The sequence below is a fragment of the Schistocerca cancellata genome, chromosome 4 (assembly GCF_023864275.1).
Source record: "Schistocerca cancellata isolate TAMUIC-IGC-003103 chromosome 4, iqSchCanc2.1, whole genome shotgun sequence".
NCBI lineage: Eukaryota > Metazoa > Arthropoda > Insecta > Orthoptera > Acrididae > Schistocerca > Schistocerca cancellata.
In genome coordinates this window covers 824,509,803-824,533,223 of record NC_064629.1, presented here as the reverse complement: position 1 = coordinate 824,533,223, position 23,421 = coordinate 824,509,803, and the positions used below count along the sequence as shown (strand labels likewise).

At 42.7% G+C, this 23,421-nt stretch overlaps 1 protein-coding gene across 2 annotated transcripts in view; it reads right to left on the bottom strand.

Moving 5' to 3' along the window:
- LOC126184859 (MAM and LDL-receptor class A domain-containing protein 1-like) overlaps positions 1-23,421 on the bottom strand; it is a 1,134,981-nt gene that overhangs the window by 286,642 nt on the left and 824,918 nt on the right. For both annotated transcript variants that reach the window (XM_049927473.1, XM_049927474.1), the window contains exon 7: positions 13,260-13,386. In XM_049927473.1, coding sequence (XP_049783430.1) covers positions 13,260-13,386 — 127 coding nt within the window. The remainder of the gene's footprint in view (positions 1-13,259; positions 13,387-23,421) is intronic.

Genomic DNA, 23,421 nt, shown 5'->3' with positions numbered 1-23,421 from the left:
TACTTTTTACAAAGTCACCTTTTACATGTTTTAATCGTCTTTAAATACAGTTTATGTAACCTTTGATTGAAGAGCGATTTTTCTCCACTGTCAGCACGCTCCCGTTGGGGGTAATTGAAATAACAATAACGAAAAAAAAACAGCACGAGTCAGTCACGAGTCTAAGCGAATGGTACTACTTTCGAAGTCCGTCGTGAGAGACAAACGCCGCTGTCAGAGATCATCACCGTTTTTGCTTCCGGACTCTCACTCCAGCTGATTGCGAGGAACGTTAGCTTCTGCAACAGCACAGTTTGTTCATCGTTAGTCACGTTATTCTGAGTTGGAATTTCCGGCTTTCGTCCCCAAACCGTAAGTGTTATCTTGTTGAATCTGACCCAGAACAGTCGTCATCCTAGGACTCAGACTCATGGGCCACGAACATAGCGTCCAGCAAGTGCAAGTTCCAGACTTTATTGCAGGCAGTGTTTAGTTCCAAGTGGAGCAAGCCGCCAGTGTTTCCTCTGTGAATTTAATCTGCGACAAGTCACCTCGGCACTTACTGCCAGTATGACCTTAGTGTACCTCGCAGTTTTTTCAGTATCTGTGCCTGTACCTCGGTACCTATTGTGTTACTCTTGTTACTGTATTCTAGGCCTTTATTTCCATGCTGTAGAAGCAGACGATTTTGTTCAATAAACTTGTTATATCCTAAATAATATTGTTTTTCTGTGTCGTAGAGCGTGACGCTACAAATATACCGCCTATAGCTAGTTCGTCCCAACTTACGTCGACAATCTCCATCAATATGAAAAACTCACAGCTCTAAATCTGTTTGTCAAAAAATACAAAAAAAAAAATCCACACTTTTCGTTTCCACAGAAAAAGTCTAATATTGGCTGCCATTAAACCTCAAACATCAGCAATTAGATTAGATTAGATCAGATTAGTTTTTCGTTCCATAGATCCATGCTGAGGAGATCCTCGTGGGTGTGGAACATGTAAATTTTTTTTAAGCTGAAATAACAATACTAATAGTATGAATATATACAGTACATCATTTGTTTCTATTAAAAAATTCATCTATGGAGTAGAAGGAGTTGGGCACTAGTAAGTCTTTCAGGCTCCTTTTAAACTGATCTTTATTTGTAACTAAATTTTTTATGTTTGCTGGCAAATTATTGAAGATGAGTGTTCCTGCGTAGTGCACCCCTTTTTGAACTAAAGTAAGTGCTTTTAAGTCCTTGTGCAGATCATTTTTGTTCCTGGTATTGTATGTATGAACTGAGCTGTTTGTTGGAAAAAGAGATATATTATTTAAGACAAATTTCATTAAGGAGTAAATATACTGAGAGGCAATAGTTAGTATACCCAGTTCTTTGAAGAGGTTTCTACACGACGTCCGTGAGTTTACTCCACAAATAATACGTATTACAAGCTTTTGGACTCTGAAAACTTTTGTTTGAGTTGAAGAGTTACCACAAAATATTATACCACATGAGATTATGGAATGAAAGTAGGCAAAGTATGCAAGCATTTTCATTTTTATGTCGCCTATGTCAGCTAACACTCGAATTGCAAATATAGATTTGTTAAGGCGTTTCTGCAGTTCTGTGGTGTGCTCCTCCCAACTGTATTTGTTATCAAGCTGTAATCCAAGGAATTTAAGACTGTCAACCTCTTCCATCTCCTCTTCTTCATACTTTATGAATATGCTGGGTGGAAACCTCTTACAGGTTCTGAATTGCATATAGTGAGTATTTTCGAAGTTTAATGTCAGTGAGTTGGCTTTAAACCCTTTATTAATATCCATGAAAATATCATTAGCAGATCTTTCTAGAACTACACTCGACATACTATTTATTGCAATACTTGTGTCATCTGCAAACAAAACGAACTCTGCTTCTGGCAGTGTAACTGATGAGAGATCATTAATGTACACAAGAAAAAGCAGTGGCCCTAAGATGGATCCTTGTGGGACACCACATGTAATTTCTTCCCATTCTGATGATGACTGATGACTTAATTCGCTAGTCCCTTGCACTGACACCCTTTGTTTCCTGTTCGCGAGGTATGACTTGAACCATTTTGCAGCACTGCCTGTGGCACCATAGAATTCTAATTTTTTTCAAAGGATGTTGTGGTTCACACAATCAAATGCCTTTGACAAATCACAGAAAATACCTGCTGCTTGTAATTTGTTATTTAATGAATTAAATATATTTGCAGTGTAGGTGTAAATAGCCTTCTCGATATCAGAACTTTTCATAAATCCAAACTGATAATATGTTATTTAATCTTGATAATATGTTATTTGTGGTCAGATGGTTGAGAAGCTCCCTGTACATTACTTTTTCTAAAATTTTTGAGAATGCTGGAAAAAGTGAAATCGGTCTGTAGTTTGATGGTATCTCTTTATCCCATTTCTTGAATAGAGGCTTAACATCTGGATATTTTAGCCAGTCAGGAAATGTCCCAGTTATAATTGACTGGTTAAACAAGTAACTTAGAATTGCACTAAACTCACAAGAACATGCCTTAATTAACTTTGTTGATATTTCATTGTAACCACTAGAATGCTTTGTTTTTAAAGATTTTATTATGGTAGTTATTCCTTTTGATGAAGTGAGTGACATATTCATGTACCTGAAGCTATTTGTAAAGGCTAGTTTCAGATATTCAAGGGCATTATTTACTGATCCTGACAATCCCATTCTATCAGTAACGGATATAAAGTACTTGTTAAATAGATTTGCCACACTATGCCCATCGGTTACTAATGTTTCATATACCCTTAATGCTATTTGCTCCTGTTCCTTTCTGCTTCTACCAGTCTCCTCTTTCACTATATCCCATATTGTTTTTATTTTGTTCCCTGACATTGCTATCTTCTTCTCGTAGTGCATTTGTTTAGATGCCTGAATTACTTTTTTTAATATTTTACAGTTTCCTTGTATTTAGCTAAATCATCAGCATTGGAGCTGTTCTTGGTCGACAGATACATTTTCCTTTTTGTCTTACAGGAAATCTTTATTCCTTGTGTAATCGATGGTTTTATCATAGACTTCTGTTTAATTTGAGTAACTTTTAGAGGAAAACAGTTTTCAAACGTGGTACTGACATTGTTCATGAATGTATTATATTTTTCATACATGTCAAGAGCACTATAAACATCTTTCCAGTTCATATCTTTGAGCAGTTTTCTAAAACACTCAATTTTTGGTTGACTGACTACTCTCCTCTACTCAGATTTAGCAGTCACGAAAGTGCAAGACAAGCTTAGAAATTTGGACTATTAGTAATTAGACCTCCATGCCTACGTGCGTGAACGTACTTTCAAATTCTTGTGGGCTTTTCGTATTCGAAAAAAACAACATCATCACTGATCACTACTATTTAAGGCTGTTTTCTGATGATGTCGTAGTGCACGGAAAGGTGTGGTCGTTGAATGACTGTAGGGGGATTCAAGATGACTTAGAATTTCTCGTTGGTATGATGAATGGCAAATTGCTCTAAGTGTAGAAAAATGTAAGTTAATGCGTATGAGCAGGAAAAACAATCCTGTAACTTTCGATATGGTACTGAATGAGCACGTCGGGCTGGTAGTAGGGAAGATAAACGCTCGACTTCGTTTTATTAGGACAATTTTAGGAAAGTATTGCTCATGTATAAAAGAGACGGCTTATAGAACGCCAGTGCGTCCCATATTTCAGTACTGCTAGAGTGTGTGGGAGACTTCGAAATAATTCAGAGGCTTGCTGCTAGATTTGTTCCCGGTAGGTTCGAACAGCACACGCGTATTATGGAGGTTCCTCGCGCATTCAAATGGGAATCCCAGGAAGGAAGTGACGCTCTTATCGAGCGGCACTATTGCGGAAATTTAAAGTAATGGCATTTGAGTTAGACAGCAGATCGATCCTACTGGAGCCAACTTACGAGGGCGTGCTGAAGACTGCTGGCTTTGAAAGTTTTTATGTGAAAAGTTTTAAAGCTTTTTACATAAAACATACTTTATCAACATTCTACATCTTTGTTCTTCATGTTTACGTATATGCAGCCCTCTATCGTTATAATACAGAGCTTCGAATTATAGCGTGTAACGTAGCAATCCATAACGTAAATACACTCCTGGAAATGGAAAAAAGAACACATTGACACCGGTGTGTCAGACCCACCATACTTGCTCCGGACACTGCGAGAGGGCTGTACAAGCAATGATCACACGCACGGCACAGCGGACACACCAGGAACCGCGGTGTTGGCCGTCGAATGGCGCTAGCTGCGCAGCATTTGCGCACCGCCGCCGTCTGTGTCAGCCAGTTTGCCGTGGCATACGGAGCTCCATCGCAGTCTTTAACACTGGTAGCATGCCGCGACAGCGTGGACGTGAACCGTATGTGCAGTTGACGGACTTTGAGCGAGGGCGTATAGTGGGCATGCGGGAGGCCGGGTGGACGTACCGCCGAATTGCTCAACACGTGGGGCGTGAGGTCTCCACAGTACATCGATGTTGTCGCCAGTGGTCGGCGGAAGGTGCACGTGCCCGTCGACCTGGGACCGGACCGCAGCGACGCACGGATGCACGCCAAGACCGTAGGATCCTACGCAGTGCCGTAGGGGACCGCACCGCCACTTCCCAGCAAATTAGGGACACTGTTGCTCCTGGGGTATCGGCGAGGACCATTCGCAACCGTCTCCATGAAGCTGGGCTACGGTCCCGCACACCGTTAGGCCGTCTTCCGCTCACGCCCCAACATCGTGCAGCCCGCCTCCAGTGGTGTCGCGACAGGCGTGAATGGAGGGACGAATGGAGACGTGTCGTCTTCAGCGATGAAAGTCGCTTCTGCCTTGGTGCCAATGATGGTTGTATGCGTGTTTGGCGCCGTGCAGGTGAGCGCCACAATCAGGACTGCATACGACCGAGGCACACAGGGCCAACACCCGGCATCATGGTGTGGGGAGCGATCTCCTACACTGGCCGTACACTACTGGTGATCGTCGAGGGGACACCGAATAGTGCACGGTACATCCAAACCGTCATCGAACCCATCGTTCTACCATTCCTAGACCGGCAAGGGAACTTGCTGTTCCAACAGGACAATGCACGTCCGCATGTATCCCGTGCCACCCAACGTGCTCTAGAAGGTGTAAGTCAACTACCCTGGCCAGCAAGATCTCCGGATCTGTCCCCCATTGAGCATGTTTGGGACTGGATGAAGCGTCGTCTCACGCGGTCTGCACGTCCAGCACGAACGCTGGTCCAACTGAGGCGCCAGGTGGAAATGGCATGGCAAGCCGTTCCACAGGACTACATCCAGCATCTCTACGATCGTCTCCATGGGAGAATAGCAGCCTGCATTGCTGCGAAAGGTGGATATACACTGTACTAGTGCCGACATTGTGCATGCTCTGTTGCCTGTGTCTATGTGCCTGTGGTTCTGTCAGTGTGATCATGTGATGTATCTGACCCCAGGAATGTGTCAATAAAGTTTCCCCTTCCTGGGACAATGAATTCACGGTGTTCTTATTTCAATTTCCAGGAGTGTATGCTGATGCGTGAGAAACAGTTGCTGTAGTCGGGTTTCGAATTCGTCAATACATGGAGCATCCACTCCCTCGGCGTGACAATGCCAGACCACACACAAGCGGTACAACGTCTGCAACGGATTCACTGTCATCGATCATCGTCCACACGGTCCCCGACTTGACCCCAAGCGATTTACATCTGTTTCCAAAACTTAAAGAACAACTTCGAAGATTTCACTTTGATAGTAATGAAGCGGTGCAAGCACAGGTGAGGGTGAGGTTGTGGCTCCGCCAACAGTCTCAAACGTTGTACTGTACCTGTATTAACAAACTGGTCTCTCTTTGGGAGTATTGTATTCGTCGCCAGGGTGACTATGTCGAGAAATAAAAATGTAGACATGAAGAATAAAGACAAAATACGAGGGCAGTTCAATAAGTAATGCAACACATTTTTTTTCTCGGCCAATTTTGGTTGAAAAAACCGGAAATATCTTGTGGAATATTTTCAAACATTCCCGCTTCGTCTCGTATAGTTTCATTGACTTCCGACAGGTGGCAGCGCTGTACGGAGCTGTTAAAATGGCGTCTGTAACGGATGTGCGTTGCAAACAACGGGCAGTGATCGAGTTTCTTTTGGCGGAAAACCAGGGCATCTCAGATATTCATAGGCGCTTGCAGAATGTCTACGGTGATCTGGCAGTGGACAAAAGCACGGCGAGTCGTTTGGCAAAGCGTGTGTCATCATCGCCGCAAGGTCAAGCAAGACTGTCTGATCTCCCGCGTGCGGGCCGGCCGTGCACAGCTGTGACTCATGCAATGGCGGAGCGTGCGAACACACTCGTTCGAGATGATCGACGGATCACCATCAAACAACTCAGTGCTCAACTTGACATCTCTGTTGGTAGTGCTGTCACAATTGTTCACCAGTTGGGATATTCAAAGGTTTGTTCCCGCTGGGTCCCTCGTTATCTAACCGAACACCATAAAGAGCAAAGGAGAACCATCTGTGCGGAATTGCTTTCTCGTCATGTGGCTGAGGGTGACAATTTCTTGTCAAAGATTGTTACAGGCGATGAAACGTAGGTTCATCACTTCGAACCTGAAACAAAACGGCAATCAATGGAGTGGCGCCACACCCACTCCCCTACCAAGAAAAAGTTTAAAGCCATACCCTCAGCCGGTAAAGTCATGGTTACAGTCTTCTGGGACGCTGAATGGTGGTACTCGGAGGTACCACGTGGCCGTTGGGTTGGGTTGTTTGGGGAAGGAGACGAGACAGCGAGGTCATCGGTCTCATCGGATTAGGGAAGGACGGGGAAGGAAGTCGGTCGTGCCCTTTCAAAGGAACCATCCAGGCATTTGCCTGGAGCGATTTAGGGAAATCACGGAAAACTTAAATCAGGATGGCCGGAGGCGGAATTGAACCGTCGTCTTCCCCGTCCGGAGTCCGGTCTTGTTGCGACCGTACATTCTCGTGACCACCGCTTCCAGAAATCATGTTCAGCGGCTACGTTCCTGCCAAGTCTTTCTGCAGTTTTGTAGTATGAATATTCAGCTTCTCTTAGCTCTATCACACTATCTCCTTCAAACTCAGTGAGTGGCTGATAATGGCGTCTTTGTTGCCTTAAAGGCATTCTCGCCTAACATCAACTCACCACAACCTATGTCAAAGGTAACTAACGCTCGCGACGTTACAGTGTGTATTTAAAGCAAACCTGATTTGCATCCTTATACTGGCGCTTCTAACTCCGCTGTTATGCTGGCGTAAAATCTGAACAGACATCATCTTTCAGGTGTAGAAACACGCCTACCAACATTCATTTATCTCATACAACTGCTTCTTGGTGTTGCGATTTTCTTCCGTAAGTGCAGTATCTGTACGTTAATACGATAGTAGTCTCTGTTTTGTTAACAGTCCATGTTCAATGTGAAGTTACTGTATATTGATTTACTTTTTTTCAACACAAATGTAAAATACGGGTGAATTTAACCAAATATATAAAACTTTATTTATAAATATATTCCTTTTATTGTAATTGTGTTGTTGTTAATGTACTGAATTCATGTAATCGAATACTATGTCCGTTAGGTGAAAATTAGTATCTGTATTTTGTAATCGAGGTTATGGAAAAGGAAGGCAGTCGTATATGTAAAGATGGAATGAGATGACTGAAATTCATTTTTGGAGCATCAGTTTGTGTAATAGGGGAGGGAAAAATATTCTGAAGCAATTTTTAGACTGTAACATGCCGAGAAGAATACGGCAGAAAATACTGCAATGGGATGTGATGAGGCGATGCTGTTTCGGGAAATTTGTCAGTGTAACGAATAGTGTTGTCGGAGACTGAGTAATCGCGTCGTCGTAGAATGTGTTGCCATGATTTTAGTCTATCAACCGAAGTGATCGAGATTTGTTTAATGGTGGACGGTAACTACGTTAGGTTGAACAAGATTCTTAATTGCTTGCACACTTATTCAGAACTTGTTGGCGGAAGGTGGGACACACAATTATAAAAATAAGAGCAGCCAAGATTACTTATATTTGTCAGTAAAGTGGGATACGTACGTAGACGGTGTCGTGGAGATGGACTATTTAGAATGAACGACCTGTTCATCTGAATGAGTGACTACTGCATGGATTTTCGTATGCGACCGAAAATTTAGAGCTGTTTTATTATTTGTGAGGGAATAATGTGCGTTTTGCATTTGAAAAAAAGTGTATCTTCGAATAAATGTGCACTCCGCCATTCAAATACATATAGTAGGACGTGTGTTCATTATTGCCGCCAGAATTTCTGTTTTCTCTAAGATTCGTCATCTAAATACATCCTGAAGTTTTCTCTGGCTTATTCAAGACGATTAATTTACATCGAAGTGTCGTCTAGAGCGAAGTTTTGAGTTGTGACAACTTTAGCTTATTTTTGTAAATCTGAACTGGAGACATCGTCGTTCGCAGACAAGATAATGCAGATCATCTATGATGGACAGACAGGAGAAATCGTAGTCATCCACTGCAAGTCAACTGTCTACAGTCAGTAGTGGGAAAATCTTAAGAACACAAATTTGACGGCAACCAGAAAACAATAACGGAATGATATTTAGTATGACTCCGAACGTCGCAACCTTCATTAAATCACTTTAGACGAACTAATTAATTGAACCTCAAAATTTTCGTGTGCCAAAAGTAATGAAATAACAAAAGAAACTTGTCTTGCAGTGCAAAACTTTGAAAATAGACTCAAATTAACAGTTGCTTGTCCTACCTTACTACAATACACAGACACTATAATTTCTATTTTAGACTAGTAGCTTACAACTTTCGTATATGTATATTCAGTTAAATTAATGTTTGCACTAAGGATGTCTGAACATAGTTTTTGTATTTTCCTTCATTGATTTGCGTTAGAGGTGAAGTAGTAACGGTAATGCTTGGTGTTTCAAATTTGGCTCGCATTAACTTAAACTGATCTCCGATTGTACGAAATAATCACAAACCTACACATATTCTTACACACGTTAATGCATTAAATTTGGACACTAATTAGTAAATAATGTATATTTGCATTAACTGCATATTTCAATATATTATTATTACTGTTATTCTACATTAACCATTTATTATCAGGCTTCAATGTGTGTTCATACTGGTGTTTCTGTGTAGAAAGTGTGAGGCAGCGCAGCACCAGAGAAATTCGTGTATCAGTGTATGTTGTTGTCGACTAGATGGACGTGAGCGTAGTGGTAACGATGTGCTATTGGCGTTCAAACCAGCTCTAAAGAGACAATAACCCAATTGAGTTTAGTTCAAATACAATGTAGCGGCAGTTGAATATTGAAGAGAGCTACGTCAGTATCATGCACAGAACAGAGTACATTGGTACAGATTCAGTGAAGAGCGTATCAAGAAAATACAGAGATTGAACAGCCTTTTATAGCTATTAGCAAAAACGGTAATGATTTATTTCAAATTATCATCGTTCTACAGTCTTGTGTAACCTCGTCAGATTTTGGTCGCACGCTCCTGTGACTGTGTGTTCTTACTACTAGCACCACACTTCGGCAATCGTAAAAAAGAACTCCGCGTCATTTGCCCGATGATGGATGGCTCTCCGAATTTTTCGGTGGTGGTGGATCTACTTGTTTCCACTATTTTCTTTGCTCCTGTATCTCGTGGACATGATGATATAACACAGCACAGACCTACATTCATTAGGCGCCTAAAGAAGACTGACGTGACGCAGTTGCAGTGTTTCCGCTGATGCCTCAGTCCGGCGTGTTCCCTGAGCTGGTCGAATAGAGCTGCACTCTACCACAATGATGGTTCGGTCGTCTTGGTACAATACTCAAATAACATAGTAAATGGAAAGACTACCGGTACTACTGGTAAGCACTAGTACGGAAGGAAACGCAAATGAATGCTTGAGATAGAAATTGGGATCCGATGACTTTTCTATGCTTTTCGCTTGTTTGTTTGTTTTGCACGTGATTAGAATGCACTTCTTTTGGTGTTAGTCCATTGTATATCCTTAAAAAATGTAAATTGCATTTTATAATTTATAAAAATTGGTTGTTCATGATACTTCTGTGCTTTTATGTAACCAAAGCAATTACTTTTGATGCAAGTACAGTTTATATTCACAAACATAGAAAAATCCATATTATTATTTTTGTTTTCTGAACTCAATAGAATGTTTCACATCATGATCGAAGGCAAAATTTTCCTGTTTTTACTGATAGGTGGGAAAGTTGTTTATGAATAGCAGAAACATGTTTTATACAAGTTCGACGAAATATTGAATAGATGTTTGGTACGTTTTTATTTTGGATTTTTTAAATTATTTTTTAAATTTTACCTTTTTTTGACGAAATTGGGTTTTCTGGCGCAACATGACAAATCTGTGTTGTATTTTATTTGTACATCATCCCCTCGTTCACGTTACAAATCAACAATTTTCAAATGAAACCTGAATTAAACATTAAAAATTTATTTTTTCCTGTAAATGCTGTTTATTTTTAAGTAACGGAAAGGAGGTTAACAACGCATAACAGAAATGCTCAGTAGGTTATACAGCCATTTATCTGTCCTTGTCAGATTTATATACTCTTACTGATCGCATATGCAAACATAGCGATCAAAATGAGGTAACGCCCAATAGGTACGCAACACGCTTACTGTACAAGTAACGCTGTTGCGATCTTAACTCACCAAAGCTTCTAGAAAAACTATAATAGTCTCAGCTTGCTTGTGACAGGCTATGGTAGCCTACTGTGGTATTACAATTCTGGGTATGTGCTGTCGCGAAACCTAGAGGGCGGCGGTGTTTGGCATGTTCAAAACATCATTCAATATGTTGAAAACTGATCCACGACTGATTTTTCACTTTTGCCACTCTCGCCTCGTACGTTTTCAAGTATAAGAGCCTCATGAGCCCGGTTCTTCACAGAGAGGTTGTCGGTCGCTTCGTCCTTCGTCATTCGTGCTTAGCTGACCACAATGGAAGCGTGTACGTCACCTTACCATGTGGCGAGTTTTCCACAGTAGCATTTTATTTTATTATCACTCATAAGGAGTCCACACACACTTTAACGCTTTCTTATCACGAATTTCCATATCTTTGGAGCATCTTGTCTAGACGGTTTACCTGCGAACGAAATGCTGATAAAAGAATTGGGGAAGTCCATGTAGTATTCGAATGGTTAAGACAGTGTCTTCATGAATAAAGACCTAAAGCTGCATAACAACTTCTTGGTGTACAGATCTGCTGTCATTTCTACGTTGCAGTATGGTTGCGAAACTTGGACAATCTGTGGCTGTGATATCAAAAAACTTGAGCGCTCCCACCAACAAAAATAAGATACATCTTGAACATTAAGTTGGATGACCATGTGACCTACACTGAAGTTCTCGAGAAAGCGCATCTAAACAGCAGTAAGGTAACCATCATCGATCATCGACTGAGGTGGGTAGGCCATGTTCATCGTATGAGTGATACAAGGCTTTCTCACCAAGTCCTTTATACTGAACTTTTGAATTGGATTGGATTGTTTGGGGGAGGAGACCAGACAGTGAGGTCATCGGTGACATCGGATTAGGGAAGGACGGGGAAGGAACTCTGCCGTGCCCTTTCAAAGGAACCATCCCGGCATTTGCCTGGAGCGATTTAGGGAAATCACGGAAAAACCTAGATCAGGATGGTCGGACGCGGGATTGAACCGTCGTCCTTCCGGATGCGAGTCCAGCGTGCGAGCCACTGCGCCACCTCGCTCGGTATATACTGAATTCTGCTCTGGCAGTAGACCTCATGGAGCCCCTCTGGAGCGCTCAAAGGACCAGATAAAACACACCATGAAGGCCATTGGCATAAACACATATGGGATGAATATGCTGTGAACCGCTTGCTGTGGAGGAACAGCACATCCATGGCTATCAACTTCTTTGAAGAAGAAAGCTACAGACATGAACAGGCCAAGCGACAAGCAAGAAAGCTCCGTCGGTCACAACTCCTCGGTCCTTTAAGAATTCAGTGCGATTTGCGAGGACGCATGTTTTCTGCCAGGACTGGTCTATGAAGCTACCGGAAACACAAGTTGAACTGAAATGATCATTCTATGCAGGAAGAAGTTGTGCATTCTCGGAATCGAATTGTAGCCGATGACGACCACGACCCCATCAGTGCTAAAAGTTTTGGCAGTAGTACGTTACTCGTCCATATTTCCTATACATCTTTCCGTTACCAATGAGGAGGCAATAGTTTCGGATTCTACTGTGACGATTAGCACCAATCGAAGGCGGGAAGTGAAAGCTCCTAATACACCACTGAGGTCCACCACCAACCACGGATCCCCGCAAATGAATGTGTTTGGCCTGTAATCAAGTGTGTAATTGGGATATTTTAACTGTTTCACGTGAGAAGCTGCGGGTGTGGTTACTGAAATGGAAGAAGAGGACCGCAATGTATCTCGCACTCAACCCTCTCCATTATCTCATGTGGAAACAGCTAAAATCAGTAGTTTACGTGGGCCGCAATGGAAACAGGTGAGAAATTTGTTGTGAAGAAACTTTTGCACAAATTTGGGACATTATCACTTGCTGAGCTTAACTGTGTTTTGAGGTTACTGGTCGTCATTTAGAACAGCTGTTGTAAGAGAAGAGACAGTACATAGGTATTTCGGTATTGAGAGTGACTTAACAGTAATTCCCAGCTGTTAATAAATGTGTACAATAATACGACTATGAGTACAGTAATGTAAATAACACGTACGCTACACTGTAGCATTTAAGAAGATGAACTGAGAGTAAAAGAAAAGACCGAATACCGAAAGTATGCTTACTTCAAGATTACTTCAGGTAACTAATATTTTCTGCGTCAGACAAGCATTTCTTACTTTAAGATTAATTTCTGCGGTCTTATACTTAATCAGCCTGTGTTTCCGGGAAAGATGGTAACCACACACAGCCTAAAAGTCAGAATAACTGAGAGTCTTACAAACCATCTATAATGTTTTAGAAACTAAGAAAATGAACGTCTCTATAAAAAAAACACAGCGCTAGGATCTGCGTCGCTGTTGAATTTTTTTCACATCTGTTATAGGTTATCATATTTAATTTGTGCACATGTAAATGGTCTTCTTTGGAAAGTGTCAAGAGGTATCTCGCTATGTAGTTCAGTAGACTTCATGGTCAAATTAAAACAATTCGCTATTATGAAAAGTTTTTAATTTTACCGTTTCCAAAGCGTAAAAGAACTTCATACCTTGGCGTATGGCTGCTGTGATGGGTTGATCTGGTACGACGAGGCAGTCGTCCCCTTTTCTAAGAGCAACGTCATCGACAGCTATGTCTCCTAGAAATCCGTTCCCTCGGGTAGCTTCAATGATTACCTGATAGACAATATAAAGATAATTTTAGTACAGTTGTAAATTGATCGTAAAAGATAGTACATTTATTGAAAGTGAAGAAAAACCAGAGACGTGAAGCAGTCTAATATAGGCACGTAGAATGAATCTATTCATGTAAGGCAATTAACATAAAAGAATCCATGTCATTTATAAAAAGTTTGTCCCTAATGTGTATCATCATTAGCAACCCTATTTTGTAAGTGACAGAAAATTAGTCCTGTTACTGTCAGGATCGCATATTTGCTAGTAGTTGTTTTAAACCAAATTCACCAAAATTTAAAAGAAGACATTTGATTCGTAGGTGGACGCTGTCATTTATTAAGAAGGAACGGGCCCCCAAACCAGATATTGTTGTGATAGGAAACATTAAAGTCATGTACAGAAAGCCTCCGTGAAGTAACGATATGGTTTGATTTAAAATGGAACATAATTAGGCGGTTAGTAAGAACGTCTATTTATACACTGGCACGAAGAAATTTATGATAGATCCAAATGGTATCTTTGGCTCAAAGAAATTTAGTTCATTGTAAATACTTCGTCAACTTTTTCTTGTGATCTGGGACATTTCTCTGTTTTCTCAGCCTTAATTATCTAATCAGGCAGTTGAGTCTTAGTGTACTATCGATTAGTCGCCAATTGATGAGAGCTTTTACCGCTTGTGTAAATGTTAAGTTATATAGGAGAAAATAAGAGCGTTATTTGTTTTGTAAAATCCAGGGAACATGATGACTCGCAGATATGCTTTCACTGCATAACAAAACTTCTAGTAAAACTATAAGTAGCATTCACAATCAAAAACTTTTAAATATTAAGAAGGAAAAGTCGCTCTGCCACACTCATTGACGCATTTATCATTTTTGTATATGTAGATGCCGGCCGCTGTGGCCGAGCCTTTTTAGGCGCTTCAGTCCGGTACCGCGCTGCTGCTACGGTAGCAGGTTCGAATCCTGCCTTGAGCATGGATCTGTGTGATGTCCTTAGCTTAGTTAGGTTTAAGTAGTTCTAAGTATAGGGGACTGATGACCTCAGATGTTAAGTCCCATAGTGCTCAGAGCGATTTGAATCTTTTTTTGTGCATGTAGATGCTGTGTCCAGGAACATTAATATCAATTATGCAGTTCTTTTGTGCTGTTTTAGTGTTGCTATTGTTGCTATGACGTCTTAAGGTAAAACACAATGGTGCTGATACGGTGCGTGCAGAGAGAATAGTGAAAATAAAGCAGCATAAAACGTTGGATTTAGTGCTATATCGAGTACGCGACGATAAAGAATGCAGTGTTAGATGATGAATTAAGTCGTGACTTAGCGTAAAGAACTTTCCAGATGCTGAAGTGAAGTGATTCAGGATACTCATAAAAATTTCTCCTCGTAAATGCACTGTAAAACAATGAGACACACAGTAACGTGATGTATAAGGGCATCAAGAGGGCATGCAACGGTAGAGTGAAATCGGCTGCGTGAGTCTGGATAGCCGATTCCGTTAATTGCGAGGAACGTCGGACTGCCGATGTCACGGTGGCCCGATATTGGATCCAATCGGCACACGCTGCTTCACTCTTCCGGTCGACGAGTTCTGCCAACACGGTGAAAGGATCGAAGCAGTAGAGTGGGGCACATTGAAAGAGCAGTACTTACCTCCATACATATACACTGAAGTCGCTTGCTCGTGTCCGTCTGCATACGCACGCTAATCTCACGAACTACTGTACAGATTGTGATCCGGTTTTAACTAATAGATACGCTGATTGACGAGGAATGTTTTTATATAATTTATAAATATTTCGTACAACTTGTCTGGATTATGATGAATTAAAATTAAGTTGTGAAATCAGTGCCATTGCCATCTAGAACGCAACCACAATAACGCGAGAGATCGGTAGTGCGTCGAAAATGCAGCAAGCGGCATGTAATTCGCATCTGGAGTCGTGATATAGTAAGTCCTCTTGGGACCTCGTGCGGCTTGGGCGTTTTATAGCTGTGCAACACACTTACAGGATCACTGTTTCTAAACTCCGTAATCGTGTCCCATTCCGACGCGTAAGTTTGAAATTTGGCCCGAAGGTGCCCACAAACTTCCTCTATAATGGTGCAAAAGCTTGGCGCCCTGAACGGTCATCTTCGGGTACGACGACGCTTCAGACAGCAATGTGAAGGCACTTGCGAAAAGAAAGCTGGCGCTCAGAAGTTGATGTCTCGTGTAAGGTGGGTTAATTATGTGATTCTTGAAGTTTTACCAGCGTACTGAATATTCTATGAGGTTTCGGGATTGCAGCCGGCTCTGTTGACTTATTGACACAATATTTCGGCTGGCAACCGTCCACCCATCTTCAAGACTGCTAGTTCACGGTGTCTGCTTTGTAGCAAAAAATTGGCGTGGAGACGCATGCGCATTGGCGCCCGTCACAGGATCATTCCCTATCGAAATCCGCGCCCTCTGCAAATACTGTTCCATCTGCTGCGCGAAGGGGCATGTGTATAACTGAAACTACACTCCTGGAAATTGAAATAAGAACACCGTGAATTCATTGTCCCAGGAAGGGGAAACTTTATTGACACATTCCTGGGGTCAGATACATCACATGATCACACTGACAGAACCACAGGCACATAGACACAGGCAACAGAGCATGCACAATGTCGGCACTAGTACAGTGTATATCCACCTTTCGCCGCAATGCAGGCTGCTATTCTCCCATGGAGACGATCGTAGAGATGCTGGATGTAGTCCTGTGGAACGGCTTGCCCTGCCATTTCCACCTGGCGCCTCAGTTGGACCAGCGTTCGTGCTGGACGTGCAGACCGCGTGAGACGACGCTTCATCCAGTCCCAAACATGCTCCATGGGGGACAGATCCGGAGATCTTGCTGGCCAGGGTAGTTGACTTACACCTTCTAGAGCACGTTGGGTGGCACGGGATACATGCGGACGTGCATTGTCCTGTTGGAACAGCAAGTTCCCTTGCCGGTCTAGGAATGGTAGAACGATGGGTTCGATGACGGTTTGGATGTACCGTGCACTATTCAGCGTCCCCTCGACGATCACCAGTGGTGTACGGCCAGTGTAGGAGATCGCTCCCCACACCATGATGCCGGGTGTTGGCCCTGTGTGCCTCGGTCGTATGCAGTCCTGATTGTGGCGCTCACCTGCACGGCGCCAAACACACATACGACCATCATTGGCACCAAGGCAGAAGTGACTCTCATCGCTGAAGACGACACGTCTCCATTCGTCCCTCCATTCACGCCTGTCGCGACACCACTGGAGGCGGGCTGCACGATGTTGGGGCGTGAGCGGAAGACGGCCTAACGGTGTGCGGGACCGTAGCCCAGCTTCATGGAGACGGTTGCGAATGGTCCTCACCGATACCCCAGGAGCAACAGTGGCCCTAATTTGCTGGGAAGTGGCGGTGCGGTCCCCTACGGCACTGCGTAGGATCCTACGGTCTTGGCGTGCATCCGTGCGTCGCTGCGGTCCGGTCCCAGGTCGACGGGCACGTGCACCTTCCGCCGACCACTGGCGACAACATCGATGTACTGTGGAGACCTCACGCCCCACGTGTTGAGCAATTCGGCGGTACGTCCACCCGGCCTCCCGCATGCCCACTATACGCCCTCGCTCAAAGTCCGTCAACTGCACATACGGTTCACGTCCACGCTGTCGCGGCATGCTACCAGTGTTAAAGACTGCGATGGAGCTCCGTATGCCACGGCAAACTGGCCGACACTGACGGCGGCGGTGCACAAATGCTGCGCAGCTAGCGCCATTCGACGGCCAACACCGCGGTTCCTGGTGTGTCCGCTGTGCCGTGCGTGTGATCATTGCTTGTACAGCCCTCTCGCAGTGTCCGGAGCAAGTATGGTGGGTCTGACACACCGGTGTCAAAGTGTTCTTTTTTCCATTTCCATGAGTGTACATATCAACCCTCTATCGCAACGCGCGCTCGCTGCGCTAGAAACAGACGTCAGATATTGCCATACTTGTCGTTATGAATAAAATCCAAGGTTGACGTCGCATCGAAGTCACGCTTTTGCACCATTATGGAGGAAGGTCTTAGGCACCTTTGAGCCAAATTTTATACTTATGCGTCGTAATGGAAGACAATTTCGGGTTTCGAAAAGTTATGCTTTAATTCTGGTACGCTGGATGTATGCTTCAGCCGCACCTTTTGCAACCCGCTAATGAAACCAAAATTGTACATGTGTTTCAACTGTTTCCTGAAGATGAGAACTGTTGTTGGTTCAAATGGCTCTGAGCACTATGGGACTTAACTTCTGAGGTCATCAGTCCCCTAGAACGTAGTACTACTTAAACCTAACTAACCTAAGGACATCACACACATCCATGCCCGAGGCAGGATTCGAACCTGCGACCGTAGCGGTCGCGCGGTTCCAGACTGTAGCGCCTAGAACCGCTCGGCAAATCTGGCCGGCCATAACTCTTATTTACAAGAGGTATTAACCAAGGTTGGAGAAGTGAAACAAATACGTACCGTAAATAACGCTGATCGAGTCAACAGAAATTGTAGTGTTTACACGGTATTAGATCGATTGAAATGCATGTAAGGCAAAATATTCCCTTTCATCTAATTGTTTGTGGATACGAGGTGCATATTACTTACAGATGAGAGATAGGAACATGTCTCGTCTGTAATGAAAGTGGCCTACAAAGAACGAATTGCTAAAGCGAATTACCGCCGGCCGCGGTGGCCGTGCGGTTCTAGCCGCTCAGTCCGGAACCGCGTGACTGCTGCGGTCGCAGGTTCGAATCCTGCCTCGGGCATGGCTGTGTGTGATGTCCTTAGGTTAGTTAGGTTTAAGTAGTTCTAAGTTCTAGGGGACTGATGACCACAGATGTTAAGTTCCATAGTGCTCAGAGCCTATTGAACCACTTTTAAAGCTAATTTTCGTTTACAAAAATTCGTTAGAGCAGCGCAGGAAACACGTTAGTTGAACTCGTGACGGAGAACTAAGTGATGGATGCCGAAAGGTCAAGCCGTAGTATGGTGGTACAACAGCAGCCAAATCACCAGCTTCAGATTTTCCTTCGTTATCCTCAAAATCGGAAGCAAAAAAGCCACACCCTACTCTTGATGCGCTTCCGCGAAAGAAACAAGCTGCGTCGAACGTGTGATGGAAGCAGTGGGGACGAAGATGTACCCAATTTAGAACAGATCGTGCTGAAAGAGAAAGAGAATCTGAGACCGATACCTGAAACTAACGACTCAAAACAACAGCAGAAGCGGTCAAGGCAGCAGCGCCGAAAGTCACACCGACGAAAGCGTCGGCAGCTCGTTAGACACAAAACAATATCCAGAGGCCAATTTGACGCGGCACGTGCAGCTGCCAGTGGCCAAAACAAAACAAGCGCAACTACAAGAACGAACTTTCGATAAGCAAAACAAGGGAAATAATGCTTCTGCAGTAACAGAACGGTACCCGTCTGTAACCTAAAACAAACACGGTGAAAAACTCAAAACAAAGACTCCAAAGACGTCAGTGCTGCTACTTATCAAAACGAAGCCCGGCCAGAGACTCAGATGGAGTTTTAATGAGACCTCAAATGTTTATTCAGCTTTAAAACCAACACTGCAATACTGCAATGCAGATACTCGGAAGCTAAGTAATCTACTAATGTAACGTACCTCTTCCGTAATATTTACTGATGTGCTGTGAGTTGTACATGTATGAGAAACAAGGTCTGTAAATCTTCATGGATTGCAATGTCACAGGTCTTTCGCAATAAAGTTCTATCCGGAAAAAAAAGATATATAGAGGACAAGTGGTGGGATCAATTCCAGGCTGGGTTACTTTCTCTCACTCTACCTTTTAACCTAGCATTCACCTTTCAATGATGTGTCTTCCTTTTTTCCAACCTGGTTGTGATCCAACACACTCTAGCAGTACTAAAATATGGGACGCACTGGCGTTCTATAAGCCGTCTCTTTTATACATGAGCAACACTTTCCCAAAATTCTCCTAATAAAACGAAGTCGAGCGTTCGCTTTTTCTGTACCAGCTCGACGTGCTCATTCCGTACCACATCTCTTTGCAGCCTTACTCCTAGATATTTAATCTTTGTGACTGTGTCAAACAACGCACTATTAATGCTGTATTCGAAAGTTACAAGATTATTTTTCCTGCTCATACGCATTAACTTAGTTTTTTCTACACTTAGAGCTATTTGCCACTTATCATACCAAAGAGAAATTCTAAGTGCCGCGCGGGATAAGCCGAGCGGTCTCAGGCGCTGCAGTCATGGACTGTGCGGCTGGTCCCGGCGGAGGTTCGAGTCCTCCCTCGGGCATGGGTGTGTGTGTTTGTCCTTAGGATAATTTAGGTTAAGTAGTGTGTAAGCTTAGGGACTGATGACCTTAGCAGTTAAGTCCCATAAGATTTCACACACATTTGAACATTTTTTTGATGTGGAGTTAAGCATTCCGAAATATGACAATTTCAGAATCCAAATTTTTGCCTCCCTCAGATTAGTAATCGCAGTATGTATTATTAATTCACTGAAAATTCTTCCAACAATAGGCTGCGAGTTACTCATCTTTAGAGTGTCGTAATAAGTGTGACCGATAACGATAAGATAACCACCTCATTATCTGGCCTGAAATAATCAAATATTTTTAACAATAGTTTGAGAATAGTTGTATAGCGAAAAAACATGCGAATCCAAAAATGTGGTGTTTTATTTTTTATGCTACAAAGAAAACGTTTTTCGGAAAACTACTTTGCTTCGTTTCCATATAGTAAGTCTTTCAGAAGCGCAGCAGATGACTCAACTTTCAGCTTTCTGCCCTCCTAGAATCAAACCTAGATGTGGACAAGATTCTTTGTGTGACATGGCGAAGAAACCTACCATAAAGAGTCCATGACAAAAAATTGCGACAATGAGTCTCAACAAATGCATCATAGAGCGTACTAAGCTTCTCAAGAAATGTGCTGTAACACGGCCTAAATATATACTATCATACCCAAAGTATCCGAAACATCTGAACTGCGTTATGCATGATTTGCATGCAGCCCACATAACGTAGCTGTCTTGCAAGTGCTCTAATATCTTCGCGGAACAATCGTTTGACTGTACAAAATGGATACTACAAGAGATCACTAGAGAACAGTTCTTTATGATAATAAGTCCAGATGTAAACCAACACCATAATATTACAAACTTTAAGAAACACTTCATTAGAGATGAGACAGTCCTTAACGCTTGTAAACTCAATTTTACAACAGTAAGTCACATTTCAAAATCACTACCATATTCATTAGAATTTGAGTTAACTAACATCGTCTCATAGGTTATTTCAACAGGAGAAATTAAACATTTCTATGAACAAGAGTCTCTGAGACAATATCTGGACTCCTAAGGTCTATAAAAATTCGGACTATTTTTGCTTTTTAAAAGATATATCCAAACCTGTGAAACGTCGTTCCTGAAACGAGTGGTTGATCATAAATTGGATGTTGAACAAACCAGTGAAAAGCAACACGGTTAACAGTGACAAAGACTCAATGGAAATCTCAAAATGAGCAACGTATCATCAGTAATTTCAAAAATATGGTTCAAATGGCTCTGAGCGCTATGGGACTTAACATCTGAGGTCATCAGTCCCCTAGAACTTAGGACTACTTAAACCTAACTAACCTAAGGAAATCACACACATCCATGCCCGAGGCAGGATTCGAACCTGCGACCGTAGCAGTCGCGCGGTTCCAGACTGAAGCGCCTAGAACCGCTCGACCACACCGGCCGGCAGTAATTTCTCTGCACTCATGACTGAGCAATTATTTGTGCACATTTTTGAACCTTTAACGACATGATGAACATTTTTGTTATGGATCTGGAGTGAAACAAGTGCCTATAGTCTTAATGCTATCGTGGTTGACAGAGACCAGATGACAGCAACGTTCGTCATTGGTGACTAGGCATAAGGAGTCGTGAAATATCGAAGTTTTCACCAGTATCAGTTACCAAATCTCAACTTGAAAACGTTTGTGTTCTGCCTGGAATCCTCTTATTACTCATATCTCTTTGTTAGCTAACCACGTAAAATGTTTAATGCTATTCCAGGTAATAAAGTCTGCATGTGTTTTAAACGCAGTGCCATGATGTAAAGTCTTATGATGCGGACTTGAACCCAGCGTGTAATCATATTGTTAAATAAGTAAAACCATATGTTAGATATCGAATTTTTTCACCAGCAGGGAGATGTCTGAATTTGAAATGAGGTTACAGTATTTTTACTTGACGAGTTATCGAACCCGGCATATATCGCCGTTGGCTTCTATCCGCGGATTGTTAGCTCACCAGCAGTTAGATGTGTGCATGTTTGACTAGAAATAACGTCATTTATCGTTATTTTTGACAACACGTCAAGAGTCATAAGAAATGAAAATTATTTGTCACTAGTTGTTCGGTGTGCATATGCTAGGGCTTGAAACCAAACCGTGAATGTTTTTGTGCTGGACCAGGATTCGAACACACATATGTGCCTTTCCTCGAGACTGGGAGGAGTTTGCAATCTTGGGGAAAGCAACGAAGTGATCGCACTATTGTTCTGTATGAGTCAGATACCACGAAAGAAGAGATCCAGTACCAAATTTTTCAATGTCTCAATTTCAAATAAAATAAGAGTCCTGTGCCGTTAAATGGCCTTTCTAACGCAAGGAAGCTAACTGGCGACGGAGTTTCTGTTTGGCGCGACTTCCGCCTCTGCTATGGCCCAACTTAAATCGGCTCTGCTTCAGTTGTTAGCGAAGGGATATGATGTTATTAATCTGAACTACGGTGCAACCTGACAATCTTCACTTGGTGTTACTAGAGGCGAAGGAGATCTGCTCGCGTGTGTTTAAAATACAAGCCGGATGTGAGAATCGAACCAACCTCTCGTAATTAATAAAGTATGAGCAATCCACCAGCCCACTAAAGCCCACTTACCAGGCTCTCATCATTATGTCATAACGCATAATGCGATTAGCTTACAAATTAAACACGGGGAAAAATTCAGTTCTTCATTAACTGGTTAATTATCAGCAGGCTTCCGACACGGAAATTATACTAGTCTCATGTCAGTGGGATATAAAGATGCTCTTAGCCATCATACAATCGATTCGAAACCATTTTGAAATTTTCATTATTTAAAGAAATATCTTAGATCGAGAAATACCATTGCGGAGTGTCAAGTTACGTTGGTTTCATAATTCTTTCCATATCTAGGGAAGACTTTTCAAGTTAATATCGGATATCTCCAGTTATATATAGATTACACTAAAACTAAATTAACAAAAATGGTCCAAATGGCTCTGAGCACTATGGGACTTAACATCTATGGTCATCAGTCCTCTAGAACTTAGAACTACTTAAACCTAACCAACCTAAGGACGTCACACAACACCCAGTCATCACTAAATTAACAGATGAAGATGTGGTGTCACCGCCAGACACCACACTTGCTAGGTGGTAGTTTTTTATCGGCCGCGGTCCGCTAGTATACGACGGACCCTCGTGTCGCCACTGTCAGTGATTGCAGACCGAGAGCCGCCACACGGCAGGTCTAGTGAGACGTCTTAGCACTCGCCCCAGTTGTACAGCCGACTTTGCTAGCGAAGCTACATTGACAAATACGCTCTCATTTGCCGAGACGATAGTTAGCATAGCCTTCAGCTACGTCATTTGCTACGACCTAGCAAGGCGCCATAGCATTTGATAATTAATATTGTGAAGGCTGTACAGTAACGAGAGATGTTCACCAATTGTGGATTAAAGTTAAGTATTCTACCAGTTACTCTTGTTTTGCTAGTCTTATTTCTCTGACCTGTTCCAGACCTCACGCCAGCCTGCGTGAGCTTAATCGCGTGCCTTTCGGCTTCCTCCAAACTCCGTGAATTGGCTCCTGCCAATTCACAACAGAAGACGTTACTTCATAACAATAATCCCGTTGCATTACTGAATTTACTTGCCCTTAGCTAAGACGCTTGTAAAATGCTAAAACCGGCGGTAACCGCCACATTC